Below are 27,216 nucleotides of genomic sequence, written 5' to 3'. Positions count from 1 at the left end.
ATGACCCTTCCTATTTATCATGAGGCTCTGAATAGAGATCTAAGGAAATAAAATGGTAAATAGATTCAGATGAAATTTACCTTCATGTGGAATATCCATTGTGTCCTAATTCCTGGAAAATCTAACAATAACTGTATTATGTAGCATCCTTCCCTACAGCCCCATGAACACGTTCACAGCATAAACTCAGCCTGGTGGTGTCATTATCCGTTTCTATAAAGAAATAAATGGAAAAGTACTGCCCAGGAGCATTACAGTATAACTCACCCCATCTGATAACGCTGTTGCCAAAGGAATTCAGAACTGCTGGCTCCTCCAAGTCTATGTCCTAGAAATCACTACCCCCTCATCAATTTTCACCTGTTACACTGGCAAATGACCAGGTATAACAGTAAGGGGAATGCAAGCAATTTACTCTGGGCACCCTAGCCAAGCCACTATTAAATCATCTGTGCCCTGTTAAAGGATTTGCATCCTGGAAGGCCCTAAGACTCCACGCATCCTATTTCCTGTCCTCATGAACACTCATAAACTACACTCAGTGCAGGCCATAACTTGCCGCATGGAGGTATCTAAACCATGGATTCGGCACAGTTACCTATGTGACGGTAAAAAGCTTCTAGGACTCTGTGTAAAGGATTTGCATGCATGAAGGATATAGAGTAGAGCTGCCATGTAAAGGGATAAGTGTCCTTTGCTGCTATAATTAAAAAGGAAAACTAAAAATTACATATATAATTTTCCTAAGAAGAGAGAAGTCTCTTTTGCCCTTTAGGTTGCAACCTAATGCTTTTTATTAAGCGTAAAGTTTCTTCATTTGTTCTTTTTTTATTGGCACTGATAATTGTGGGAAATTTGAAGATATTACATATAGGTTGCGTGATCATGCTGCTAAGGGTACACAAGGATCAGGAGTATTTTAGGATATATTCAGTGTCCTCATATGCTTTAGGAGGATGATCGTACTACTTATACATAATATTTTCAAGATTTCTCATAATTAAGAAGTAGTGTCAATTAAAAAAGAACAAGCTAAAAAGGCTGAGTGTTCGGTGTTTCAGGGAATAAAAGGATTCTGGTTGTCACTTCAGCTTTCAGCTTCTGCAAGCACTGTGTTCACCCCAACCTGACATATAACCCAGCACCACTTCAAGTTCTCCCAATTTGGGTGAACACATTAAAGAGCAATACAGATCTTTTTTTTAAGCAGGGAGGGAAGTTATGTCACATAATCCAACACAACATTGTAAAATGATCTCATTAGTTGCCAAGGGCTGGGGGGAGGGGGAAATGGGGAGTTATTGTTGAATGGGCAGAGTTTCAGTTTTGTAAGATGAAAAAGTTCTGGGGATTGGTCACACAACAATGTAAATATACTTAACACTACTGAGCTGTACACTTTAAAATGATTAAGATGGTAAAATGTATGTTATGTGTTTTTGCAATAAAAAAAAGTTAATGCAAAAAAAATTTATAATTAAATCTTTCTCTTGCTGCTAGCCCATCTTCTAATCATTGCTACCAGGATTCCTTATCTGAGGCTCACTTCATTCACACCCAGTCGTTCTCTGCAGGAAACTTAAAATTTCTCATCCCTTTATAATCAGGAACCATTCACCACTAACCCCAAATGTTGCTGGACAAATCACAGCACCCTCTGATCAGCAGGACCCCGTGTCCTTAGAAGGCATTTAACATCATTGGATGTTTACCCTAGCCCAGAAAGCTCATCAAATAATTTTTTAAACACATATGGTTCTCATCTCAACAGGAATTCTGGTGATTAAGAGTATTAAGAGATTTGGGTTTTAGAGCCAGCCCTGATGGCCTAGTGATTCAAGTTCAGTGCGCTCTGCTTGGGTGGCCTGGGTTCAGTTCCTGGGCGCAGAACCACACCACTCATCAGTCAGCAGCCATGCTGTGGTGGCAGCTCACATAGTGGAACTAGAAGCACATACCACTAGAATACCCAACTATGTGCTAGGGCTTTGGGGAGGAAAACAAAAAGAGGAAGATTGGCAACAGATGTTAGCTCAGGACGAATCTTTCCCAGAAAAACAAAGAAGATATTTAGGTTTTAGACCTAATATAAAAAGCAGAACTATAGAGTAATGAGATGTGTTGCTCTGTATGACATTGAACACTCTCATTGCTTTATGATATAAGGTGTGTTTGTGTATTCACATGTATGCGTGTAGGGTCTTCCGCACCAGGGGTGACTCTCTCTTACCTTCTCATAGTTCCTCAAAATAAGAGACAATATATGACCAAGAGTATTCATTGAATAAATGTTTTTGCCTGAGGAAATAGAGTCCCAAAATTCAAGTGCAGGAATCAGGTGTCCAAATTAAAAACGGAGCTGCCAGTAGGCTTATGTCATGTGATACTTAAAACACTGGCGCTCATGAATTAATTGGCCATACATGGTTTAAGATACTGTTTAGCAGATATTTGCATTAAAAACTAAGAAATAACTCAAAAGATGCCTGTGGTAACCAGATGAAAAACATCTATTAACTTCTTGGAATAAAAATTAACACATTTATTTTTATTTCAATTCTCATTGCTTAATTTTGACTACTCTCGTCCAAGAAATCTTCATGGTTATAATCTCATGCTGGGAATGGATAAGCAATAAATAAACTCTTAGTGTTGATAGTAAATTTATTTTCTCATCAGGAGGAGAAGATTCCTTGTTATCTTCTCCACAATTACGCCACATCTTCCCACACTTTGGATACATCGATTCCACACTCTTGCTTAAAGAGTGAAATATTGCATTCCAAAGGTATTTGATTTGACAATGAAAAAGTAAAAGTATCCTCCATGCACTAAAACATCAATTCTGTAAGGTCACAGAAACAACTTTTCAGAATCACTCGACGCCATGGTATCTGGTCAACTCACAACACAGGCAGTTCTAAGAAAGTTAAATTAAGACATTCTCCTAACAGCATCGCAAGCCAACTTGGAAACACATTTTTCCAAGACACAGATTGGGGTTTGGATGAGGTCAGAGCCCAGGAGGGGGCACTTCCTCCTCACCCCCTTTCCTCCATCTCCTCCTCCTCTTGCTGCTGCCTGTGGACGGAGCTTGCAAGGGCTTTAAATTACATGGCAGTGCGAGTGAGTCGCTACTATCTCTGGTATCCACCCCAATCATCAGGACCAATTTAACAAGATGAAGTAACAGAGAAACCACAGGCTTCTGTTCCAAGAATGCCAGCTTGAGCCACACCATCCCATCTCCGCTCTTTGCCCAGGACCATCAGTTTATAGCAAGCTCCTCCCGAAATGGACTCCGTCCTCTGGAAAGGGCCCCGTGGGAGAGGACCCAGCCAAGCATCTCTCTCCAAGGGACAAAGCCAGCTTGAGCGTTTCCGTTTTCTACTTGGCTTCTTCAAATACTACTGGCCCCATCCACTTGAAAAATGTAAGAATTTAATTTTCCTATCCTGGCTTCCCACACACAAGATATATTTAGGAAGCTAAATATTCAACAGTTGCTGAGCTCACTTGTATTTGTTCCTTGATTCTCAGTGTTATCTTTATTTTGGGGGGAGGGGGGATGAGAGTGTCTGGTTTAAATTTATGTTACCTTTTAATGTCCCCAAATTAATAAGCATAATTGGTTGAAATCAAGTGAAGAAAACATAGTCCAGACTAATTCCAATATTTGAAAACTCTGTTATCTTAGAATTTGAAATATTTTAGAAATATTTTAAGAACTGACATTTCTATAGTATCTATGTTAGAATCAAAGTCAGCACCAGTAATTATAATACATGTCTTTCTTTACACTATATAACAATGGAATGAAGTATATTTAAGTCATTTCTATGGAGATAAACAATATAAAAGGGAGTGAGAACTCAAGAGTGTCTCAAACTTTTTCAACATGGCATATCTTAATGACCACTGGGCTTCTCAGAAAAAATAGAAATATAAAAAGGTAGCATTGTAAAGTTCCAAGGTATCTATATATATTTTCTGTGTGGTCATAACAGCCAAGGGACAACTGTAAGATACTTTTCAACGTGTGTGAGAGAGAGAATTACAGACACTTGCTGTGCTTTCTGTGGAACTATTTCCTAAATGCATTTCCGGATGTTGTTCAAGACCAGTGTAGTGGAATCCTGGAAGGCTAAGACTTCATTTTCTACCACCTTCATTTCCCAGATATCAAGCGATATGTTGATGCAAGACCTAAAAGAAGTTTCTGGAGTGACTGCTCGGATAACAAGATATTATGGTACACAACTGAAGCTACGAAATTGTTTATTTGTGGAGGTGACATCAGTTTCTGGACTTATCAGAGTCTGTCTGAGAAAAGGCAAGTTCAGTGTGTACCACAGACACCTGTCACTGTCTTCTCAGATTAGATGGGAGGACGTTAGGAAGGATTGAAGCTATTGCTCAATTTGGTTTTAAAAAAAAAAAAAAGTCATATTGTTTTCCAAGTGCTTTAGCTTAGTGAAAAGAAGTGGGCAACAGAACCTCTATCCCTAACCCCAAAATCCGAAGAGATGCTTCTTTTATTTCAGTTTATACATATAAAGATAAATTACTTGTTCTCAAATATTTTGTTCAATAAATGATTTCACTAGGGAAGGAAATTAACATTAATTGAGCAATTATCTTTGCCAAGCACTGTGCTAGATCACATTTAATTCCCACAACAACAACGCGAGATAGACATTGTTACCTCCACGTTCTCCAGGTGAGGTTTAGAGAGAGTAAACAACACGCCCCAAATCATAAACTAGTAGGTATGAAGCTGAGATCAAATGCACCCAATCTAATGCCAATGCCCATGCTCCAGTCATTGAAATTCCCATTGGGGAGTTTATCACAATCTACTCGTTAGCATGTCCTCTACCAGATTATAAAAACGTATTCCTCATTCCACTGCGATTAAGACTACATTATAGGGTAGCTTTGGATCATCCATAGATCAAACCACAGTCCCAAAAACATAGCAATGTGGTTAAATTTTAAGACAAACTTGGTCCTGATCCAAACGCTGGGACTATTAAAGGATTGGACCCTCCCTCAGAATAGAGAGAAAGATCAGTCATTACCTCTTTTCCAAATAGAAAGAAACTGAGGCCTAAAGAAAAGTAACGATTTTTCATTCATTCTTAGAAGTGGACATAGAATTGGGCCTCCCTTCTTTTGACTCTATGGTTGAAACCAGCTCTGGCCAAATACTGCATCTAAAAGGCATGGAGAATTTAGAAACCAAGTTCCAGGATAGGAATCTGCACAAAATAGAATCAACCTAACACCTGCCCCTGGGCTGAGGCCAAAGGCCCACAAATGAACATTATAACGAGATGTTCATTTTAACACCTACCTGACCCCAAAGTGTCTTGCTCAACATTCTGCATTAATAGAGACATCAAGAGAAATGTTTGTCGCTGCTATTCTTGCACAAGGCTTTTTATGGCTTCTGAGAAAATAGAAGCACGGCGAATTACATGCTCAAACATGTCCACATTCTTGGCAAAGCAACAGAAAAATCTTGGGGGTCAAATTGGTGATGGAGTATCTACCAAACAGATACTTTATAGCCGCATTTTATAAACTATGAAAGAATGCGTAATGGATATCAGAAAGTCGGAACAGATTTTAGAAGGTTCTTCTATAACTACATTATGGCAACGTAGTAAACCAGAAACAAAAAAATCTCCACCTCTCAAAGTAATTGAAGCAGTCCAGAAGTTCTACAAGAGGTGTAAGAGAAAGAAAGCCACCTAGATTCAGAAACAGAGAGCTGGTCTGAATTAGAAAATTTATTTAGACCAAACTTAGGCCTCCTGTTTCTCATCTCTAAAGTGGAGCCATAAGAGTTAGCTTACACAGTGGTTGCAAGGATCAAATGAGATCATTTGCAGAGAAACACCCCTCACCTAGTCGAGACTCAATGCGCATGGGTGGGATTTAAATCTGAGGGTGTGCAGAGAGGAAGCCTGGAAAGAATCACCTGGCATCATTTATTTTTCACTAGGCAAGTTTTTAAGGTTCCAGTAGAGATCATCAAGAGTCGGTTCATCCTTAAGCAAAGAGTGACAACCAGAAGACGCTTCATATGCCTTTGTAACCTAACTTTTATTCTTCCGTAGAGGATTCTGATGGTTGGTAAAATTCCAAGAGCCGTTACTTGGAGATGAAAGCACATGAGAATGACTGTAAAGACGGCCTGCTCCATGGAATGGATTGCTCCTCTCGTCCATAAAGCATTTTCATTGCTTTCAATACAGGCACTTCCTGCTGCAGAATGGCTTAAATTTATATGTTTATCCCAAGCATGGAAACAAGAATCTGCATTTCCATGTACTTTTCTGGGTTAGCTTTCTCCTCTGGAACTTTGTCAGCTTTTTTCTAAACACTCATGCCTGGGTGCATAGAATAAAGGTAACAGGCCACAGTCTCAGACACAGGCAACTCTAACTAAGTGACTTGTCAACTGGCAAATGTTTGTAACAAATTCAATCATACCCTTCACCTAACAAACAAGCACTTAGTTAAATGCTTTTAGATGTAATGCTAGGAATGTTCTCTCGTTCATGAAGAGGTCAAGCAACATCATATTTTAAGGGGGAGAGGACCAAAGCTCATGAGTCAGAAACCAGCCCCTCAACTGGCTAAGTCATTAAAGATCAGTGAAGATGAAATCGTCTCATTGGATTAAAATAAACAGACAATTTCTAATATATGTCAAATGGAATAAAAGCAATAAAAGTCAACCATTTGATGCTTTAATAGAAAAACTATCTGGATAATTGCCAGGAGTGCTATGAATTTTGTGAAGAATGATCCATGAGCCAGGGAACACTGTCAACCTTCCCAGAGGAAAAAAATTGTGCTGTCAATACAAAAAAGTATACTTAATGATCCATTATTTGATGGAGGAACAAGAACCGGAATATGTTTCTAATGTTTTGTTTTCAAAACATGTTTACTCCTTCTTTTCATCTAACTTCCATGATAATAAAATAGCTTTGAGGTGACTGTTAAAATAAAGGCAAAAAAGAGGCCGGCCCTGTGGCCGGGTGGTTAAGTTCGTGCACTCCACTTTGATGCCCCAGGGTTTTGCCGGTTCAGATCCTGGGTGTGGACATGGCACCACCGCTCATCAAGCCATGCTGAGGCGGGTTCCCACATAGCACAACCAGAGGGACCTGCAACTAGAATATACAACTATGTACTGGAGGGCCTTGGGGAGAAGAAAAAGAAAAAGGAAGAAGATTGGCAACAGATGTTAGCTCAGGTGCCGATCCTAAAAATAAATAAAAAATAAAGGAGAAAGAAACTGTGACTGGGGAAAGAATAAAGTTATTATTTTACAATCCCAATACATCACCAGCAGCACATACTCAGCCCTGCTGTGAGGATAGAGCCCAAGAAGGAAGGTTGTATGTCATGTGAGCATGCCAGGCGGAAAAGCAGGGGGACAGCTGAATTGTTCTCCACGATGAAAGGAAGTGATTTGGGGGATATGGTTAGACATCGGGAACCAGGACAGCTATTTGAAGACCCAGCATGGGGGACAGGAGAAGACAGAGATAAGATGGCTAATAGCTGCAGAGGAAATTTTAGAGGAGAACAAAGCTGTCTTTTAACAACACATGTGGTGATCAGTCCACCTTGTGGACAATCTTCAGTAATGTCTACACAACTGATATTGCTCTGTTGAGCAGGCTCTCTGTTGGAGGCCTGTGACAATGCCCAGGACTACAGCCGAGGTGAGAATGAGGGCTCCTGCAACAAGCCCAATCACACCTGTTGTGCTCGGTTGATCCTTAGAGGCCACCCCGGCAGTGGAGCACCAGCTCTTCCAACCTCACCTAGTTGCTACCAGGTTTTTAACTCAGTGTACTGGGTGCTGAGATAAGAACTGGAGCCAACACGAAGTGACCCCATCTTGGGCTGCATGACAGCTCATTCTGGCTTCTTCCCACCTCTGTCCAGGGCTGTTCAGGACCAAGGGTCCCAAACTCAAGTGACTTCAGGATACCAGGAACACCTATAAATGGGAAAAACTACTGGGTGTAAGATGAAAGGGAACTTCAGGGCCTGTTGGAAACTGGAGGCTGCAGACCCCTCCTAAAGTCTTTCAAAATCAATATTTAGGGGAAAAAGTGGTGACCAAGCAAACGTCTGTGCACAGGATTCAAAACTCCTGTTAGACTTGTCCAAATGTGCCTGCAAAGTGAAGTACTCAAGCGAACGTCTGCCCCAAGGCCAATTTCCAGGTATTTTAAGCAGAACCTCTTCCTAAAGCCATCTTTGCCTGGAATCACCATATGTCAACTAAAAAAGATTTAAATGTCATAAATTGGTTCCTTTCAAATAATGCTAATGCATTAAAATGGGATATCTTGGATAGGTCATCCATAGACTACGCATATGAAATATTTTTCTCATGGGTCAAACCAGACAGTTTTCAGAAGGTTTAACTTAAAATAATTATATTCTGTGAAAAGTTGTTAGAGAACTGGGGAGGGGTGGGGGGCTGGAGTAGAGAAAGGAAGATTCTTCTGAAATCTTGCCACACAAGACAAATCTCCTTTGCACAGTTGATTATTTAATCTCTACCCCCAAACAGGTCAAACCTGCAATGCTTAGAGACGTGCACAGCAAAGAAGAGCAGGGACCAGCCCTGTTCCCAGGCTTCAGAACTCCTTAGAAGTGGGAGCTAGTTTATACTATAAATTCATGGTATTCTGGTGCTGTAGCTGGATAACCTGGCAGGGACATTGTGTGAGGGCTTCAGCCTGACTTTGGAGCTCTAGAAACGCAAACCTCGATGACTTGAAGGCTCCCCTCTCTATCTCCAAGTCAGTCTTCCCTAGTTGGGCCACTCCCCAGCTTACCATATTTTGTGAAACTGAGGAGGAAAGAAGAGAGGCTCTAGAAAAATCCTTACCTGTAGATGCTGTTCTAATTCTGGAAAGACCAGAGGAATGGCGTCTTCAGGAGGTGCATCATCTAAAACATGAAAATAAAAGGATTCTTCACTATAGGGTCCTTTCTCTCACAAGAGTTGTCCTGCTGTTAAACCATCTTTAGACTTCGTCGTTAAACCCTCAGTATATACCGCTTCAGTTATTTCCATCACTTCAGTTGGGGACAGATAGAATGCAGAAGACAATTTTGCTCATTGTCACTACAAACAGAAGCACAGACAGCTTAGCTGGCCTCACCAAAATTTTGCAAACAAATATCAGCATCCTCCAATGTTCCGTCTGGGAGCTCTCCAGTTAACAAGTGCTGCTTGTCTTTCAATACTCCTACGTGAGCCAAAACCAAAAAATATGATCTGCAGGAAAGCACTTTAACAAGGTGCTAATGAGGTGACCAGCACAGTCTCAATGGGACAAGAATGTGTCAGTGAAAATAGAAGCGTTCGTTCTGCTCTGAGTGACTCCAACGGTGGCAAGTTTTGACGGTTTTGCCCACTGCTCTTACCACAAACCACCACTAACAGGCAGCTAACCAGAGCCTTGTTCTGGGTTACTGTGGGTAACAAGCAGCACTCCCAACCTGGGGCTCAGTCCACTGCCTTGCTGTGGGAGAGCCTGAGCTCAGAGAGTGGGCAATTCTGTCTTCAACTCACTGACTCACAATAGGCAGGTGTTGCTGGACGAAAAGATGCAGTTCTCAGAAACCTCAGAGGAAACCTGAGAGAAGTTTGGCCTCAAATATCCAAGTCACCCACAAATCTCTTCATGAAAATCCTACTGACCGAGCCCTGGCTCTAGGGGACAGCCCCCTTGTCAGCAGAACCTCTGTCTCTCCAGGCAGACCATTGGCCATTCCTCTCCAATCCCCTCCTTGTTGACAACACCAACCCCAGGACCTAGGACGGTGAGAATAAGACAAAATACAGGCTACAGGAATAAATAAAGACCAAAGCTATTTTAAATTACAATAAAGAAAGGAAAGATAATAGGTTTTGTGCTCCCACTACCATAATCAAATTTATTTCTAAAAACTGTTGATGTTCTCTTTGAACTAGAGGAAGTGATACGGGCCATACACAGTGCAGGAGCAAGTATCCTCTCCCTACTCACGGAGAACACATTCCAGAATAAAATGCAGCACACAAGGAGCTCCTGGCTTGTAAGGGATTACATTTCTTTGAAGGCGCTGAAAATAATCACCAGAAAGATAATTCAAACAAGGACAGTATTAACCTCTGCCAAACACCTCAAGGGTCACGTCACTTCATAGCCTCTGGTATATTTTAGTCAATAGTACAATAACACTCCCATTTAAAAGTGGCTTAAGATAATGACAATGTCTCATGCAATGTAAATCCATTTGTCCCTGTACCTGTGCCAGACAATGGATGCCCACAGGTTCACTGACACCATTTAGCTTCCTGAGCAAGTAGAAATGGGGCAATCTTCCCAAGACCCTTGCTGCAGGCTGGAGGACTGTCTTAGAGGCAACAAGGAGATCCAATCTCCAGGCCCTTTGAATGTTCTCTTCCTACTCAGAGTAGACGTGACAACTTCTGCCAATGGCTTTTTAAATTCATCTTGTTATTTGCAGAGAATTGGACAAAAGAGAAATATTCACTTGTTGCCACTGACCCTTTAGAGGTGGGCTTCATTATAAAACCTATAGTTTGTAAAACTGATTTTGGTCTGAGGTGCATTTAAATTTACTTCAATAAAGTATCAACAGCCCAGACATCATGATTGTTTTAGCTCATTGAGTTAAGGCCAGGACAATTTGGCATGGGTAAATGTGAACATATTATACTTTGGCATCTCAACCCTAATAATCACAGATGAGCAGGCACTCCTTAGGAGAGACCAGTTCTGTAAAGTACCAGAGCAGACAGTGCATTCTAGAATTCCAAGACAGCCAGGAATGCAACTCAAAGCTTCCTGGACTTAATCCACCTTGCTCCCTGTGAAGTCACACTCCTTCCACCTTAATTATAAAAAAGAAAGAAAAAAGTTACTTGTTTGCTTTACTATAGTAAAGTAAATAGCAAATACCTGGCCTACCCAGAATTAATAAAGCTCACTATAGAAATCTGTGTCATTATTTATAGTCATACCATGTAGCATCACATATATGTGACCTTGCTGATAATTTTGCAAATAAGTAAAGGCTTAAGACTGGATTCCTTGAGTTGAAAAAAAAAGTTTAGGGGCTGGCCCGGTGGCACAGTGGTTAAGTTTACATGTTCTGCTTCTCAGGGGCCCGGGGCTCGCCGGTTGGGATCCCAGGTGCGGACATGGCATCTCTTGGCAAAAGCCATGCTGTGGTAGGTGTCCCACGTATAAAGTAGAGGAAGATGGGCATGGATGTTAGCTCAGGGCCAGTCTTCCTCAGCAAAAAGAGAAGGATTGGCAGTAGTTAGCTCAGGGCTAATCTTCCTAAAAAAAAAAAAAAAAGTCTAAATGATTGACATAGAAACAAACATAATGGATGTTTTAGAGAGACAAGCAAGATAAAAGTAAGGTTTTTGTGAAGGAAGGGATCAAGTTGGATTAATCCAAGTAGGAAATGGCAGTGGGAACAAGCAAACCAAAGACAGATGTAAGGAAACTACTCAGTCTGAAAGCCAGTCCCGCATGTCACTGCTCGATGCCATCTGCTTCAGCTGGCATCCCTGCCAGCCAGAAATTTCAGAGCTTGCGAAGCTGCTTACAGAGCTGCCCCAAGTTGATGTGTGGTGTGTTTACTTTTAAACAGTGGCTGCCTTCTTTGACTGGTTTTAAAAATAGGCAAATATTCTAAAAGCAGAATGATGAATCACAGGATTGGGCCAAAACGAAAGAAGGAAAGTGACTCAGGCAGACTAGTAGCACAGCTGTTCCACAAACATTTGGCCAAATCGTTGTAAAACATTTTGACAGTGATATTGGATCAGAGTTCCTGGGAGCAGTTAAGTTTGTTTTGACAATTCAGAAGCACAAAGTAGAGTGTAAAGAGCTATACACAGCAAATTTGGCTTTTTTTAAAAAAAAAAAAAAAAGGAGAGCAGTTGCTAGATATGTTTATAATGTGCCAGAATTAGAATACAAGTACATTTTTATTAAAATTTATTTATTTACCAAATATTTATTGAATGCCTCTTATTCATAAGGCTGGGACTGAAGCTCTATGCTAAATCGGCAAATCATTTTATTATATTTTTTTAAAACTTCAGGAAATAATTCATAGGCTTCCTTTTAAAATGGCTTGATGGACTAAGCAAAACATATCCTAAGGGATTTTTAAAGGATGAAATCTAAAGGAAAGAATTAAAGAGGAATTTTTTTTTAATAAGCAGATGTTCACTGCCTGTTTGGCAAACATGATATAACTAAGTCAATGGTACTTAAGATAGAACTTTCTTCCTGGTATCCCAACCATTATGACATGCCATAGTACATTTTATGATGGGCTCGTCTCTGCATCTATTGAGCAGCTGTTGGGTTGTTTCTGTGGTTGTTCTGTTTCAGATTTCCTTACATTGTTTCTCCATGAATCGGATAAGTGGGATCCGTTGGGTCTGTAATCCAAATGCGCACGGTGATTGAGCAATGAGAGCTATGTGGGCAGAGTTCTCAGAGAATGCTGAGCTGGAAGGGGCTACGCACTCGTCTGGTCCAGAACTTTCCATGTAGAGTGAAAGACAAGGGCCCCCAAGAAGGGAAGCGAGTCTCGTAAGACTAAGGGGGGCTCCCAGCCCAGGGCTCTTCACCATACCACGCTGCTCTCCCTCACCTTCTGATCCAAGAGCTCCTACACTTTTACATTTCATAAGCCCGTGAAATTTTCCCCAAAACATTGGAAATCATGCCGTAGAGTATTCAACTTTTTATTCAGCTAGTGGAGGTGATTCAGAAACAACTACCATGTATCATTAGTACCTCTTTTTGAGAGCGAGAACATTTTAACACCAAAAAAATCGTTAGGCAAACATGATCTTAGAAAAGAATATCCATTATATGGGATAAATTTAGCTTTATAGACAAAAACACACAAAAAAAACCTCACTGCCACGTCCTTATTTCTTTTGTTTTACATCACAGAGGCGAAAACTTCATCAAAGCCAGAATAGGTCTGTGAACCAGCATTTGAGAACCAGTGTTCTGGGCAAAATCTTGACTCGACTTTGGAGTCAATTTTCTCCCCCTTCCACTGTGCTCTCCATCCTAGACATAATTGGGGTCTAAGCTGGGAAACTCTAAGTCCACACAGAGAAGACTTCAAGAGAGGGAGAAGTGACATCACAGGACATTCCCAAGCCCCACCCGACTCCCCAACCAGGAACTCCAGAGGTAGTCCTGCCTAGAATCCATTCAATCTGTCTACACGTCCTGCAGTCCGAACCGGCCTCATGGGCATGCACCTGCGCAGACACACAGAGCCCTTCGCTCACACAGGCCACGCTTGATTTAATGCTCTGCCTATACTGCCTTGAAATTCTTAATAACTTTTTAACAAGGAACCCCACACTTTTTGCATTATGCCTCCACAAATTGTGTAGTTGGTCCTACCTGCAGGATGACCTCTGAGTGCTGGTGTCCTGGAGACCATCCTTCAGGACACCCAGAGAAAAACTGATACTTAAGGGGCAAGTGAGTTTGGGCAGTGGCCACAGTGCCAAGGCTCGTGCAGAAAACTTTCCTGGGAACTGTTTGCCTGTGAAGGCTCCTAACCACTAAAGACACAGTGGGTCAGTGCCACGTTCAGTGGGACAGACCTGCATTTAAATCTCAGATTGGCCTCTTTTTAATTGGTGAATGTGGACAGTCAGTGTAATCTCTTTGAGACTCAGTTTTCCCCTCTGCAAAATGGGCATGATATTCCTTGCCTCAGAAACTTGTTATTAGTAAAGGAATGTGTATGCCAATCATTTAGCCTAAAGCCTGGCACCAAGGAAATAAGCAGGGATAATAATGAATGCTTGATACAACTGAGTTTACTTTCTGTTCCTTTTCACCGTAAACCCAACCAATGGGGTAATAGGCAGACAAGACACCTGTGTGTGCATATGTGAGTATGTGTGTATTGGAGAGGTTGAGGGTATTATTCTTCATCATCTGAATAATACAAAGAGAACAGGCAGGGTGAAAATCGCTGACTCTCATTACTTAATTCTCCCCATGCCAGTTAAGGGAGATTTCCCTGGTGCGGCCATAACCTCCAGTCCTGTGGGTTTACTCTCTTCATTTAAATCTAGATTTAAGAAGCGTTTCCTTTTTACTCCCCTATCAAAGCAACCACTTTCCATATGAAATATTGTCCAAAAAAATTTAAATTACGCATGAAAGGTCTTTGAGTACTTTCATTTTAAATCTAAATTGAGATTAATACTAATTTATCAAAAAACTTTTAAAAACTTCCCAGATACCTAGGTTCTTGTTAGAGCATCAGTTTGTTTTGAAACACATCAAAGGCTTTTTTAACTTTGCTTCCTGCTTATTAAGCGTTGGCGTGTGAATTCTTTAACACACATTGGATTTTTCAGGGCACATAAATTTAAAAGTATAGATACAGATTTGGATATGGATATAAATACAAATATGGATACTGGTAGAGATTTGATATGATACTTAGCAGATTTTCAGTTCTTTATAATCAATAATAATCACCATGTTACCTCAACCAGTACCTAAAATTATCAGGCAAACAAGATCATACATCAAATAGACTGAATGATACTTCTCTGTATGGAGCTCCGATTCCGTTTAGAGACAGGTTTTATGTTTGTTAGAAATATTCATCTAGTCACTATTATTGTAGCTATCATTTTGTGAATCTTATCGATTCATCCTTTTGTAAGAATATTTTTACTTATTTTGCTTATAACATACTTGCCCAGAAACGTCTGCTTCAGAAAGAGCCTGTTAGAAGTTTATTCTTCAACACACCACCAAATAAAATTTACCTCTCCTTTTCTTCTTCCCTACTCTTCAAAAATATATCAGAACTAACCTTCTTCCATCATTTCACATGACCAATGGGGAAGCTCTTTGCTGTCAGGGACATTCATGCTTCTCTCTTATTACATGGACCCTACCTCCAAATAGGTAATAAAGTAAAAACAGTCCCAAGGGCTCAGCTTTGAATCTCTTCTGACTGTTTATTAACTGCTTGATTTGAGGTAAGCTACTTAACCTCCCTTAGTCAATGGTCCACATCTGTAAAATGGGTATAATAGCATCTTCCTGCAGAGTTGTTGCCAGGGTAAATTAATGAGACGATACAAGGAACAGCACCCAGGTGCTCAATAAGCATTTACTTCCTTTCTGGCCTTTCTTTACCACCTTAAGCAACAGATTTCAACCAATAAATCCAGTTGTACCTCAAAGAATCTTCACTGATATCAGAATAAAGAATTCAAAATGGTTATGCATATTGTATTATTGATTTCATAGCATTTCATAATTAAGTTTCTACCACAGTTTTCAACTCTGTGTTACTCTGTGCTCTGTAAAAGATGTGAATATAGGAGACCGCCCCACTCCTACCCAACCCGTGAGGGTTTTTCGACTGACTGTTGCCACTGCATACAGAGGCAGCTTTAAAGGCAGGGTCAGAACTGGGACAGAATGAGACTTGAGAGAGTTCCAAAAGGCTCACCCAGGCCGTTTTGCCAAATGCCGTCCTTACCAAGGTCATTCGTAAAATTCCAGTGGGAACTTTATCCCTTGATTGCCTACTGATTCCCTGGGGATAGGAAAAGAAACGCCCCAAGAGAGATAAAAAGGTAAACCTCAATATTCATTTACTGCTTAGTGTGAATGAGCTTTTCCCAGTCTTTCCAGAAAACACAGATAAACACAGATTGAGAGCATGGAGAGAAGAGCGTACTGGAAATTTTGGACCCTGAGGAGGGAGACGGAAATGCTACCAAGCGTAGAAAAAGTTGAAGGAAGAGGACAACATCAAGAGACACTTCACCTGCATCACAGTTTTGCTGAAAGGCAGTTTTGTATGTGTGCACAAGACATTCACACAATACCCGGTTTAATTAGATTTTAAGGTAGCTATTTCAGCTACCACACCTAATTCCCACCACCACACGAAACACCCAGATATGTGAGGAGAAAATAGTATGACTTAAAAGAGACACCAACAGAATGGGTCTTGGATTTTTTTTAACTAAATGTCATATAATTAATTCATGCCTAGATATGAAAAATCCTAATAGCTTGGAAGAATTTTTTAAAAACAAAATGTTGAAAGCTATCAGCTTGAGTTGATACCAGTATCCTTGACTCTTTCTAAATAAAAACTGAAAACTTAAAAAAAAAGAAGAAGAACCCCAAAGCCAAGGTCTAAATTTACATGAGAGCTGCGCCAGATTTTAGCTCTGTTGAAGATAAAGAAAACTCTCAAGTAATTAACATGAAATCCTCACATCAGTCCAAGTTAAATTCTCTCTAATTGGAGAAGGGCCAGTGATTTTCTATCCCAAGAGGTGGGATTCTCTTTTCTCTTCTGTATGTTTTCTATTGGGAAAACTAACTCCATGAAGGTCTCAATTTAGAAAGTTAACTCTTTGGAATTCCCAGTTTGGATGTAACGCCAATCATACCATTAGTTTATTCCAGACAGGCATTGCTGCCTCTGGGAACTGCAGTTAGCTAAGTGTTACTTAATGAAGGGTTCTGATAATAGGCAGAAATGGTGACTGTATTTTAAAGGGTTTTTTCCCCCTAAAAACCTGCTTCCTTTATTTAAGCCCTTGGAGGTCCACGGTCTATTTGGAGTCTTGCCACTCATTCTGCTATCAATGAACAATGATCAACTCCCCATCTACCAGGGCCAGTCTGTCACCAAGTCCTTTCAACCCTTCCTCCAAAATGTACTTGAATTCAATCATCCCACTCCATTCTTTAATCCAGGCTCTCATCACCTCTTTTCTATATCAATATAAAAAGCCTCTCCCATTCTCTCATCTCTCCACATTCCGGACTATTCCACCAATTGAATATTTACCGTTTTCATCATATTACTCCTTGCTCAAGAACTTTTGACACTCTATTGGTTCTGATCAAATCCAGACTCTTTTGTTGAACTTTCAAGATTGGCTTGGGAACGCTAGTCTACTGCTGTCTAAACAGATAGTCTGCATAGGTGCCAGCACAATGCCTAGCTCAAAGCAGGGCTCAATAAACAGCATGTTACTCTTCCACAGTTCAGACCTTGGCTCCAATTGACAAGAGTTTTAGTATTTCCTGAATATATCATGTTCTTCCTGACTCTTGGGTTTTGTTCATGCTTTCTGTTTGGAGGGAAAAGGAAGAATTGTTAGAAGATGTGTAGCTCCCTTTTTTTGTACCTGGTACCCAGAAATGGCATCTCTCCTATACTGCCTTTCAATGCCTTACCCACCTTCAAGCCCAGGTTGACTCTCATATCTTCCAAAAAGCTATTCCTATCTGCTCTGGTGACATAGAATTTTTCCCAAATCCCTTTGCCTTATAAAACCCGTAGTAGGAATCATGCACATCCCACTCACCTTTGGCAGAGTGTGGGAAGCACAGAAACTAAGTAAAGTTCAGCTAATTGATAAGAGATAACCATAATCCACCAACTGGATAATTAGTCCCTAAATAATTGCAAGTTAGTTATACAATAAACTCCACCTTGACATCAAGTAGAAGTGTGAGACGTAGGTGGGATGCAAAACTGCTTAGTAGTTTATATTTTACTTAATATTCCAGAATTAATTATCCTAAATCTAGGGACCAGTAGAGTACTTAATTTGTGTCAAGCACTTTGCCAAATGCTTTACCTATATAGTGTTATTTAATTCTTACAACAACTTTGTGAACTATTACTATACACATCTTATGGGAAACTGAAGTTCAGCAAAGTTAAGTGACTTACCCAAGATCATACAAATAGTGATGGAGATGGGTCTAGAAACTACGCCTCGCTGACTCCAAAGCTATACGTCCTTAACCTCTACACCAAATCATCTCAGAAAAATATGCAAAAAAAGTCCTAACATAACTGGAGGAATGAGCACTGGATTAGGCTCATAAGAAATGAATAAGTCAACATTCAAAGACAAAGAGGACTCGCTTCTCATGGACTCTGCTTACTCCTCAGCAATAAATCCATGAATAGGGAATTACTCCCCAAAAGTTCATCTTAGTTTCCCCATTTACTATGAAAGTCTGGGGTGTTTTCCCCCTAAATGTGTGGTCTGGAATGCACTGGAATTCGAAAGGTATGCACAGTGTGTGTGATGGCAAGTGTTGCTCAGTGTGACGTTCCACATGCTCCTTACTCAAGAATTCAGAGGGAGTGGCCCCAAATATTTGCAAAGCATCTTTCTGTGCACTCACACTGCATGTGCAGGCAAAAATACAGATCACTGGGCCTCGATCTGGGCCTACCTCATCAGAATATACAGGAGGAGGGCCTTAGAACATATGTTTTTGAGGCGTGCTCTCAGGTGATTATTTTAAGAAAGGTTGATAAACACAGAACCCCAGCTCCTGTCTTCACTCTCTAGTTAAGTGCCCTTTCTAGAGATAGGGGGACACTTTGATCATAAGAAAAATTCTTTCAATTTTGGCAGATTCTTCATAAGGCTTCCTGAGCATGTTTTTGTAGAACTAGAGGGTAGGAATTACTTGAAATAAATGACAACCCTTTTTTGAAGCTACTATATCAAAAAACATGAATTTCACAAGTGGGCATTCTTGGGACATTTGAAAGAAACTAGAACAAATCAATCTAAATTGATTAGTGAATAACATGCAGGAGCTCCCTGTCAGGGGCCAAGAGAGTTCAAAGGAGGATGACAAATTAATACAAGTTATACATCTTATACTTCAAGGAAGAGTCTATTCATGCAGGCTAAAGATAAAGATTCACCTCGCCAAGGCTCTTTTCTGTACATAAATTAAATTCTTTTAAAATAAAGATGAAGGAACAGTACCTTTATTTGTCCCATCCAAAATTATGATATAATAATATTGTTTGAAATAAACAAGATTCCTAGACTGAAATTTTCTTTGAAAAGCCGTTGATTGTAACAGGACTTGTTCTGCCCATGTGGGACATGAACACAAGCAAGAAAATTATATATCTTCTCTCTCCCCGGATTTTGGGTTTACATGTGTCTGTCTTGAGAACTAGTCACTCAAGCACTATTCCTCAAAATCTTGCATTTATGAAATACATAAAAACAGGAGGTGTTTTTCTTTTCCTTCTTGGAGAAACAGTATGGGATAATGGAGAGAGTTTGGATTGTCAAGTCTAGAGACCTACGTTTAAATCATAACTTTGTTACTTACGAGCAGTCTCTGGACCTCAATCTCTGTCTCTGCAAACTGGGAATACTAATGCCCACATTGCATGGTTAATTTAAAGATCAGAAATAATGTACATGGATGCCTAATACAAAAGAGAAATGCAATTAATGTTAGTTGTCATTTCTATGTTGGGATGGACTGGCTTGCCTATTGGGAGATTTCCCTTTACCACTATCTTTCAAGGCAACCTCTGAGCGGGAACATAGGACAACAGAAGACCACGGGAACAGTGTTAGAAGAACAGATGATGAAGAGCCAAGGCTTCACTTCTTCCTACTCTAGAATAAATCCTCCATTGGGGGTGTACCATCCAGGAAACCAGGGGATAGATGTGTCACCACCATAATCACTTGGTATAGTAAAGCCTGAATTGGCTGTGTAACATCAAACTTCACAGAGTCTAGATCCTTACTTTGCATTATTTTGGGGATGAACCTGTCTCTTTTCACTTATTACTTTTCAAAGCATTACCACTACACGGGCATTGTAGGAAGAAAAATAGCTAGATAGCTAGATAGTTGGATGGATGGATGGATGGATGGATGGATGGATAGATAAAGAGATAGACAGATAGGCAGATAGATAAATAGATAGATAGATGGAATTTGTCCTCAAAAGACCCAAGGTTTAAATGGTAATGCTTTTGAGCATGTATTATATGATTTTAACAGACCACACTAGACTGAGAGCAAAGGCTGGCACCAATGGCAGAGATCCAAGCCTCCATTCCTCACCACTGTGACCTCACATCACCTGAGGCCCCCTGTCAAAGGTGGTGCAACTCAACATATGTGTTAAGAGGTCATTGAGGGGAGCCATGATGAGGAGCTCTACGTGTGGCAGCCTCACCTCAGACCTTACTATTTTGAGAGGGTCCGCCTCACCTGTCCCATTCATTACGCTGGCTGAAGACTGTTTGTTATCACCGGAAGTGTGGGAGCACCAGTGAGAAACCAGCTTTTGGAACTCAGGCTTCAGGAAATGCTGCTGGAACTGGGACAGTGATATTTTTATATTATCTAACCAACTGCCAACTCTTAATAAATGTTTCCTCGTGCAGTTTTAACAATGACATACTTTGCTATCATTAGAAATTGTCATACCTCCATGAATTTTATAATAAAAAAAGCTAAAATGGGGACAGTAAAAAAGAAGAAGAAATGTGCTAAAACAACCAAAGGACTGAGAAGCCACACTTGAACAATGCATGATGAAAGATCACATTCCCCATAGGTCGTGCCAGGCATGCATTTTTAAATGCCCTTTGTGAAACTAGAAAAGATGATGGTAAAAAAGGCGGCAGGCATGGAGGTGGCCCTTTCCCTTGGAGCAGAGCATACCTGAGGCATTATCAAGGCTGAAGGCGATGCGTACTGGCTTATCCGCAGGTACCCTGGCTGTGCTGATCATGTGGGCACCTGCGCCTTGGCCTTCCCCTGGGTCTTCCAGCTGTAGGGACAAGAGAGAGAGCTGTTGTCATTTTACCCAAGGTCATTCCTTGAACACTCAGAGGCCCTTGGAAATTAGAGAAGAAAGTAAGTAAGCATTGATTTCTTATGTTAAAGATACTCCTAGTTCCTAGCTTTCTTTCCCTACATTGAAAGGTATTTGCCTACCCCATTTAAAATTATTTTTCTGGCTTATAAAAAATTGCTTTAGAAATATACATCTAGAATGAAATATACAAGATGGAACAAAATCTCCACCCCCTCTCACTTTTTTAGTATCCCTTCACAACGACTAGTCCAACTTTGGCCCTTCAAGGTCTTATATAGTGTTTTATTTTTAATTGAGGGGGATAGAGAAGTCTTAATGGGGGATCAAATGGCTCCAGGTTAGACTAGCTTTTCACACTCATAAACCTAGATTGGATCTGAGATATTGATCTGGGAGTGGTAAAGAATGAGTATCATGGAATCATTTCAAGAATACCAAAGATTATTTAAAAATATCCCACAGTTATATTATGAATATTATGTGCTTTAAATATATGATCAACTACCTGTAAATCTAGCAAACATTTCCAAGTTTGTACATCTTAACAACGTATGATACAAGAAAAGACAAAACTTAAAAACATCCTGTTGATGTTCTACCTCACCCATTAAATTATCATTTAATTAACAAACTAAAATAAAATGAATGGAAAAACATCCTACAGATAAGATGGATTGGGATGGGCAAAAATACATAAATATATCTTTGTTATAATAAGAGAATTTAGCCCAAATACATTTTAACTAAGATATTTGATATTTTTGTCCAATGGGACTGGAAAAAGATATTGTTATAAATACATGACATCTTTATTATTTAAATACATATATTTAACTTTTCTATTTTTAGTGCTGTTCCCCTAAACCCTCTACTTTCCTTCTCACGGAATCAGTAAATCAAAAGCTCTGAATGATATTTTAAGGAAAACATCTCTAAAAATGGCAAAATATAAATCATCTCTTTAGCCATCCTTAGCAGGATTCTGGGAACTGCTTTCACGGGAGATTTTCTCATCGCAAGGTTTCAGGCTTTTTCCCATAACTTTTCTCTATCTAAAAATAGTGTCTAGAACACTGAATTTTGTTTTTACAATTATTAATAGAGCCAAAGCAAATGCACATATATATATACACACACACATATATACACACATATATTTAGACACACATACATATGGAATCGTCTTACCCAGTATATGAAAAGAGAACAAGTTTATATTAAACACCTAATATAGTTTTGGAGAAAAACCAGCAATCGTATTTGGTCCATTCATTTAACACTACAAATAGAATGAACCATAAAGCACTCCAAGTCATGCCATTCTAAGTTAGAAAAAAGTAGTAACGTGAAACATTCAATGTAAGAAAACGGTAACATAAGATCGCTGTTACTAGACTGAGGATTTGTTTTATCTTAGCTCTGACATACATTTCTGTGTGGTCTCGTCTGCTTAGAATCAACCTTCTTGTTAGCCACCTGTTCCTAGGGAATAGAACAGACTGTCTCAAATTTAACAAAACAAACAATAAAAATCCCCTCAGAGTTGTAGCTAAAAGAAAAATTCTTATTGTTACGCACTGTACCATCATCAAACCCTTTTATCATAACATCTAAGGATGAAAAGCTGGGCTCCTCTTTTGGCTACATCTCCCAACACTTTCCTGCACCAAGAAAGCAAGCACAAGAGGTGGAAATTTGCCTCCAGGATTTTGTACAGAGATCTCTGGTATCGTTTCCAGCAACAGGAAATGGAATTGATAAACACAGCTAATTACAGCCCCTCCCCTCCACACCATCAAGAACATCTGTCTGCCTCCAAAAGGATGGCGGCAAAGAAGAGGGGTGGGTTTTGAGTCCCACACGGTGTGGACCATAAGAGCCCCTCAACCAACTTGCCTTTTCATCACACCGCCTGGGGAAATGGACCACTGGTTCCTCCTCTCGGCTGTAACAGAGCTTTGGTTAAGTTGCTGGTGCTCCGAGCGTTTAGTTCGGTTTTCACACCTGTTGCCTTACCTCACTTGGTTGAGTGTCTGCACTTGTGTAATCCAGGGCCAGCCACTGCCTTGGCCAGTCGTTGCCTTTGTGGAGTAAAGACTTAGCAAGAGAGCAGGCTGCACCTGCTACATAGCAGCCACTGACAATCTGAGGAGCAATGACAGCTGTCAGGGCAGCTCGCTGCTACCTGCTCTCCCCCAGACCCCAGCGTCCCACGGGGCCTCCCTGTTCTGCTTCCCTCCACAACCCCTCTCTCCTTTCCTTGCCTCTCCAATAGCCAGGATGTTGTCATGCTTCTAGAAAAAGCAAGAGCAAAAGAAAACCCTCCTCCTGTCAGAGGCATTGATAAACAGCAAGTTGTGGAGAGTCCAAATGTTTTAATTCATTAGTCCTGGCAAACTTAAAATACAAACAGACTTGCTTCACAAGACAGGAATGTCTTCAGCATGACCCAATCGGTGCCTGTGTCTATTCCAGCAAACTGGCAAAGATAGCATGACTCCAGTCAGCAAAAATGTCGGCAGCTCCAGTCAACTCAGCAAGACCCAGCCAACTTGGACGGGCCACAGGCTGACTCTCAGATGGTAGCAGCGATGATCCCGGTTAAGAACGTGAGGTTTGAGGTTGAGCTGCTGATGGGCTCAGTGACTTGATCCCAGCTACAAATGCAACTGACTGCAAAATCAGTCAATGGTCAATAGCAATGGACCAGTAGGGTTTTCAACCCTGATAAAACAGCAGTTAACCTGAATATTAATAGTACTTTAAGATAGTTGGACGGTGAAGTTGAGGTTAAATAATTAAAGACAAAAAAGTATTAAGAGAATGCAAAGACAAGCCTCAGACTGGGAGAAAATCTGTGCAAAATATATACCAGATAAAGGACTGGTATCCAAAATATAAAAAGAACTCTTAAAACTCAACAATAGAAAAACAAACAACTCGATTTGAAAAGTGGGCAAAAGATCTGAACAGACACCTCACAAAAGAAGATTTACAGATGGAAAATAAGCATATGAAAAGATGCTGGACACCACATGTCATTAGGAAATTGCAAATTAAAACAACCATGAGACACCACTACACACTTACTAGAGTGGTCAAAACCCAAAACACTGACAACACCAAACACTGGTGAGGATGCAAAATGGTACAACCACTTTGGAAGAGTTTGGCAGTTTCTTACAAAACTAAATATACTCTTACTATGTGATCCAGCCATCACTCTTCTTAGTATTTACCCAAAGGAGCTGAAGACTCATGGCCACACAAAAACCTGCACACAGATGTTTATAGCAGCTTTATTCATAATTTCCAAAACTTGGAGGCAAAAAAGATGTCCTTCAGAAGGTGAACGGATAAATAAACTATGGTATATACAGACAATGGAATATTGTTCAGTGATAACAAGAAATGAGCTATCAAGCCATGAAAACACATGGAGGAGCCTTAAGTGTATATTACTAAGGGAAAGAAGCCAATATGAAAAGGCTACATACCATACGATTGCAACTATATGACATGCTGGAAAAGAAAAACTATGGAGACAGCAAAAAAGCAGTGGCTGCCAGGGGTTAGAGGGGAGGGAGGGAGGGATGAAAAGGCAGAGCACAGAGGATTTTTAGGGCAGCGAAACTGTCCTGAATGATACTATAATGGTGGATACATGTCATTATATATTTATCAAAACCCATAGAATGTACAACACCGAGAGTGAACTCTAATGCAAACTATGGATTTTAGTTAAATAATGTATCTATATTGCCTCATCGATTGAAATAGATGTACCACACTAATGCAAGATGTTAATAATAAGGGGGAGAAATGTGGTTAGGAGGGGATATATGGAGATATATGACATAGATAAGAACTCTGTGATTTTCACTCATGTTTTTTCTGTAAACCTAAAACTGATCAAAAAATGTTAAATTAATAAGTAAAAGTACTTGGAAGGTTTGCTTAATCTAATGAATAAAAGGCTGATTTGTTATGGTATACACAGCAATAAGCTGCATAGATTCAGATGATTAGAGCACTCACATATAAACCTACTTGCATTTCTAACTGCAAATCTTTCCAGGAGTTATTATTACTGTTTTCATGTTATTTTGTAGTTAATAAGGTCATCTTACATAATGCATTATAATTTTTCAAAAGAGGCTCATCTGCTACCTCATCTTCATCTTCTGAATAATCCTGTAAAGTAGTCATGGCCGATATTGTCACCCCTATTTGACAGATGAGCAAACTGAAACTCAGACAATTTAAGTAACAGGCTCAAGGATAAATGCTCATTATGGAATAAAGGACCCAGATAGAATCCAGGTTTTCTAATTTTCAGTTCACGCTATTTCCACTACACCAGGATGTACTCTGTATGAAAGATCCAATTGAATTGTTTTCATTAACAATGTCTGACTCTCAGCTTTTGGCTTGGAGGAAACAAAGGTATAACATTCTTCAAAGGTCTAGCATCCAGGTTCATCTGACACTAACCATCTTTATCATGACACTTAAGTTCAACCCCAAGAAAATCAAAGTTGTGCATCTTATGTGAGCTAATGGGGAAGTGGATACCACATCTGCACTGGCTCCCAAATCAGCCCCTGGGTCTGCCTTCAGAAAATCTGGTGGTGATAGCAACATTGCCAAGGGAATCAGTGACTGGAAGCATCTGGATTCCAGTGAGACTGATCCATCAGAATGGAAAGACCCAGAATGAGGTAGCACCTTCCTCCTCTTCCCCCATCATCAAAGCCCTTGGGGAGTCACCCAGAGATAGAAAAGAGCCGTTACACATGAAACACAATGGAAATATTGCCTTTTATGATCTTGTCAAGAGCACCTGACAGATGAAGCGTAGATCTTTATCCAGAGAATTCTCCAGCGTCATTAAGCAATCCTGGGGACTGCCCAGTGTGTGGGCTGCAATGCCAATGGCTGCATCCTCATGACATCCAAGATGACATCAACAGTGATATGGCAGATACCCAAGTGATACAGAGCTACAAAGGAAAAGATTTTGTGAAAGGATAATTTGACAACAGTGAGAAAGGAACAAAAAGAACACATCTTAATAGTCTAAATGTGCTCTGTCCAAGTCTAATCATATAAACTCAAGGTTTTAAATAATAATACTATTCACCATTTTTGTTCTCATAGGAGCAACAACGTATTTTTTGGCCGTTAATCTAAACACCTCCAAGAGAGTTACAAATCTGAAACCCAAGTGAAATCCCTTCCAGCTGTAACCCAAAATAATTACATAGTATTTTAAGAATTCAATAGAATTATACTAATTCAGTCCAGAAAGGATTATGTGTGTACATCAAAATATTAACAGATTAACAATATGTCTCTGGGTAGCAGCAATAGATATAATTTTTATTTTCTTCTTTTCAGCAATAAATGTGTTTTACTGTTATATGGAAAGTTGTTGTTGTCATTGTTGTTGTTTGGTGAGGAGAATTGGCCCTGAGCTAACATCTGTGCCAATCTTCCTCTATTTTGTATGTGGGTCACCGCCACAGCATGGCTTGCTGAGCAGTGTGTAGATCCACACCCAAGATCTGAACCTATGAACCCTGGGCCACTAAAGTGGAGCACACAAACTTAATCGCTATGCCACCAGGCCAGACCTGGAGAGTTATTTTTAATAGTATTTAAAGAGCTTTATGGATAATGAACTCTAGACTTGCTTCTGAATTATGGTCTATAATACACACAGCATCTCATGGTATAGACTGTTATCACAATTAATGTGATCTCAACTTCTTGATATAATTCAGTAAGTATTTTGGGAAGAATTGGTATGTTCCAGGCTGGTGTTTCCCAAATTTGCCTCATTACTGGGTCTGTGCATTTTAAAAATACCCATTCCCAGGCTCTGCCATGGCAGTGACTCAGTGCGGCTGGGATGGGCCCAGGGTTTTGTAAATTTAAACAAGAAATACTAATGTTTATACACAGCATTTAGAGAATGGTTTAAAAGACATTTTCACCAACACTAAAGCTGGCCCTCTACTGCTCTGTACCATGTGCAGCCCATAGTCTCCAAAAAAGAATATATCATGATACTGAAATAACCAGTCTTCCTTATAACCATTGTCAGCAATTTTTTTCTGTAAAGGGCCAGATAATAAATGTCTTACACTAAATGGGCTATTACCATCTCTGTCAGAACTACTCATCTCTGCCATTGTAGCACAAAAGCAGCCACAGATGACGTATTTGAATGGATGGGCTCCAACTTTATTTGCAAAAACAGGAAACAAGTGGACATGTCAGAGTTCCAATAAAACTTTATTTACAAAACCAGACAGCAGCCTGGATTCAGCCCACAAGCTGTAGCTGACCAACTCCTGCCTCTCCTTATCCCAAACTGAACGACCAGTGGACATGCTCAGCACAGCTTCACCTACAG

The 27,216-nt window shown here is 40.1% G+C and overlaps 1 protein-coding gene across 8 annotated transcripts in view; it reads right to left on the bottom strand.

The window, feature by feature from the left end:
* MAP3K7CL (MAP3K7 C-terminal like) overlaps positions 1-27,216 on the bottom strand; it is a 97,023-nt gene that overhangs the window by 10,675 nt on the left and 59,132 nt on the right. For 5 of the 8 annotated variants that reach the window (XM_070252073.1, XM_070252074.1, XM_023629985.2 and 2 more), the window contains 3 exons: positions 25,639-25,798; positions 20,639-20,747; positions 8,933-8,994 (listed from right to left, as the gene is read on the bottom strand). In XM_070252073.1, the coding sequence (XP_070108174.1) occupies positions 8,933-8,994; positions 20,639-20,747; positions 25,639-25,686 (219 nt within the window). In that variant the 5' untranslated portion in view covers positions 25,687-25,798. Of the gene's footprint in view, positions 1-8,932; positions 8,995-20,638; positions 20,748-22,223; positions 22,273-22,691; positions 23,203-25,638; positions 25,799-27,216 lie in introns of those variants that run through there. The other 3 variants (XM_014736328.3, XM_014736329.3, XM_014736330.3) reach the window with 3 other exon arrangements.

Source organism: Equus caballus, chromosome 26, assembly GCF_041296265.1.
Source record: "Equus caballus isolate H_3958 breed thoroughbred chromosome 26, TB-T2T, whole genome shotgun sequence".
Lineage (NCBI taxonomy): Eukaryota > Metazoa > Chordata > Mammalia > Perissodactyla > Equidae > Equus > Equus caballus.
The sequence above is the reverse complement of the archived record's forward strand: the minus strand, read 5'-3'. Positions and strand labels throughout refer to the sequence as shown.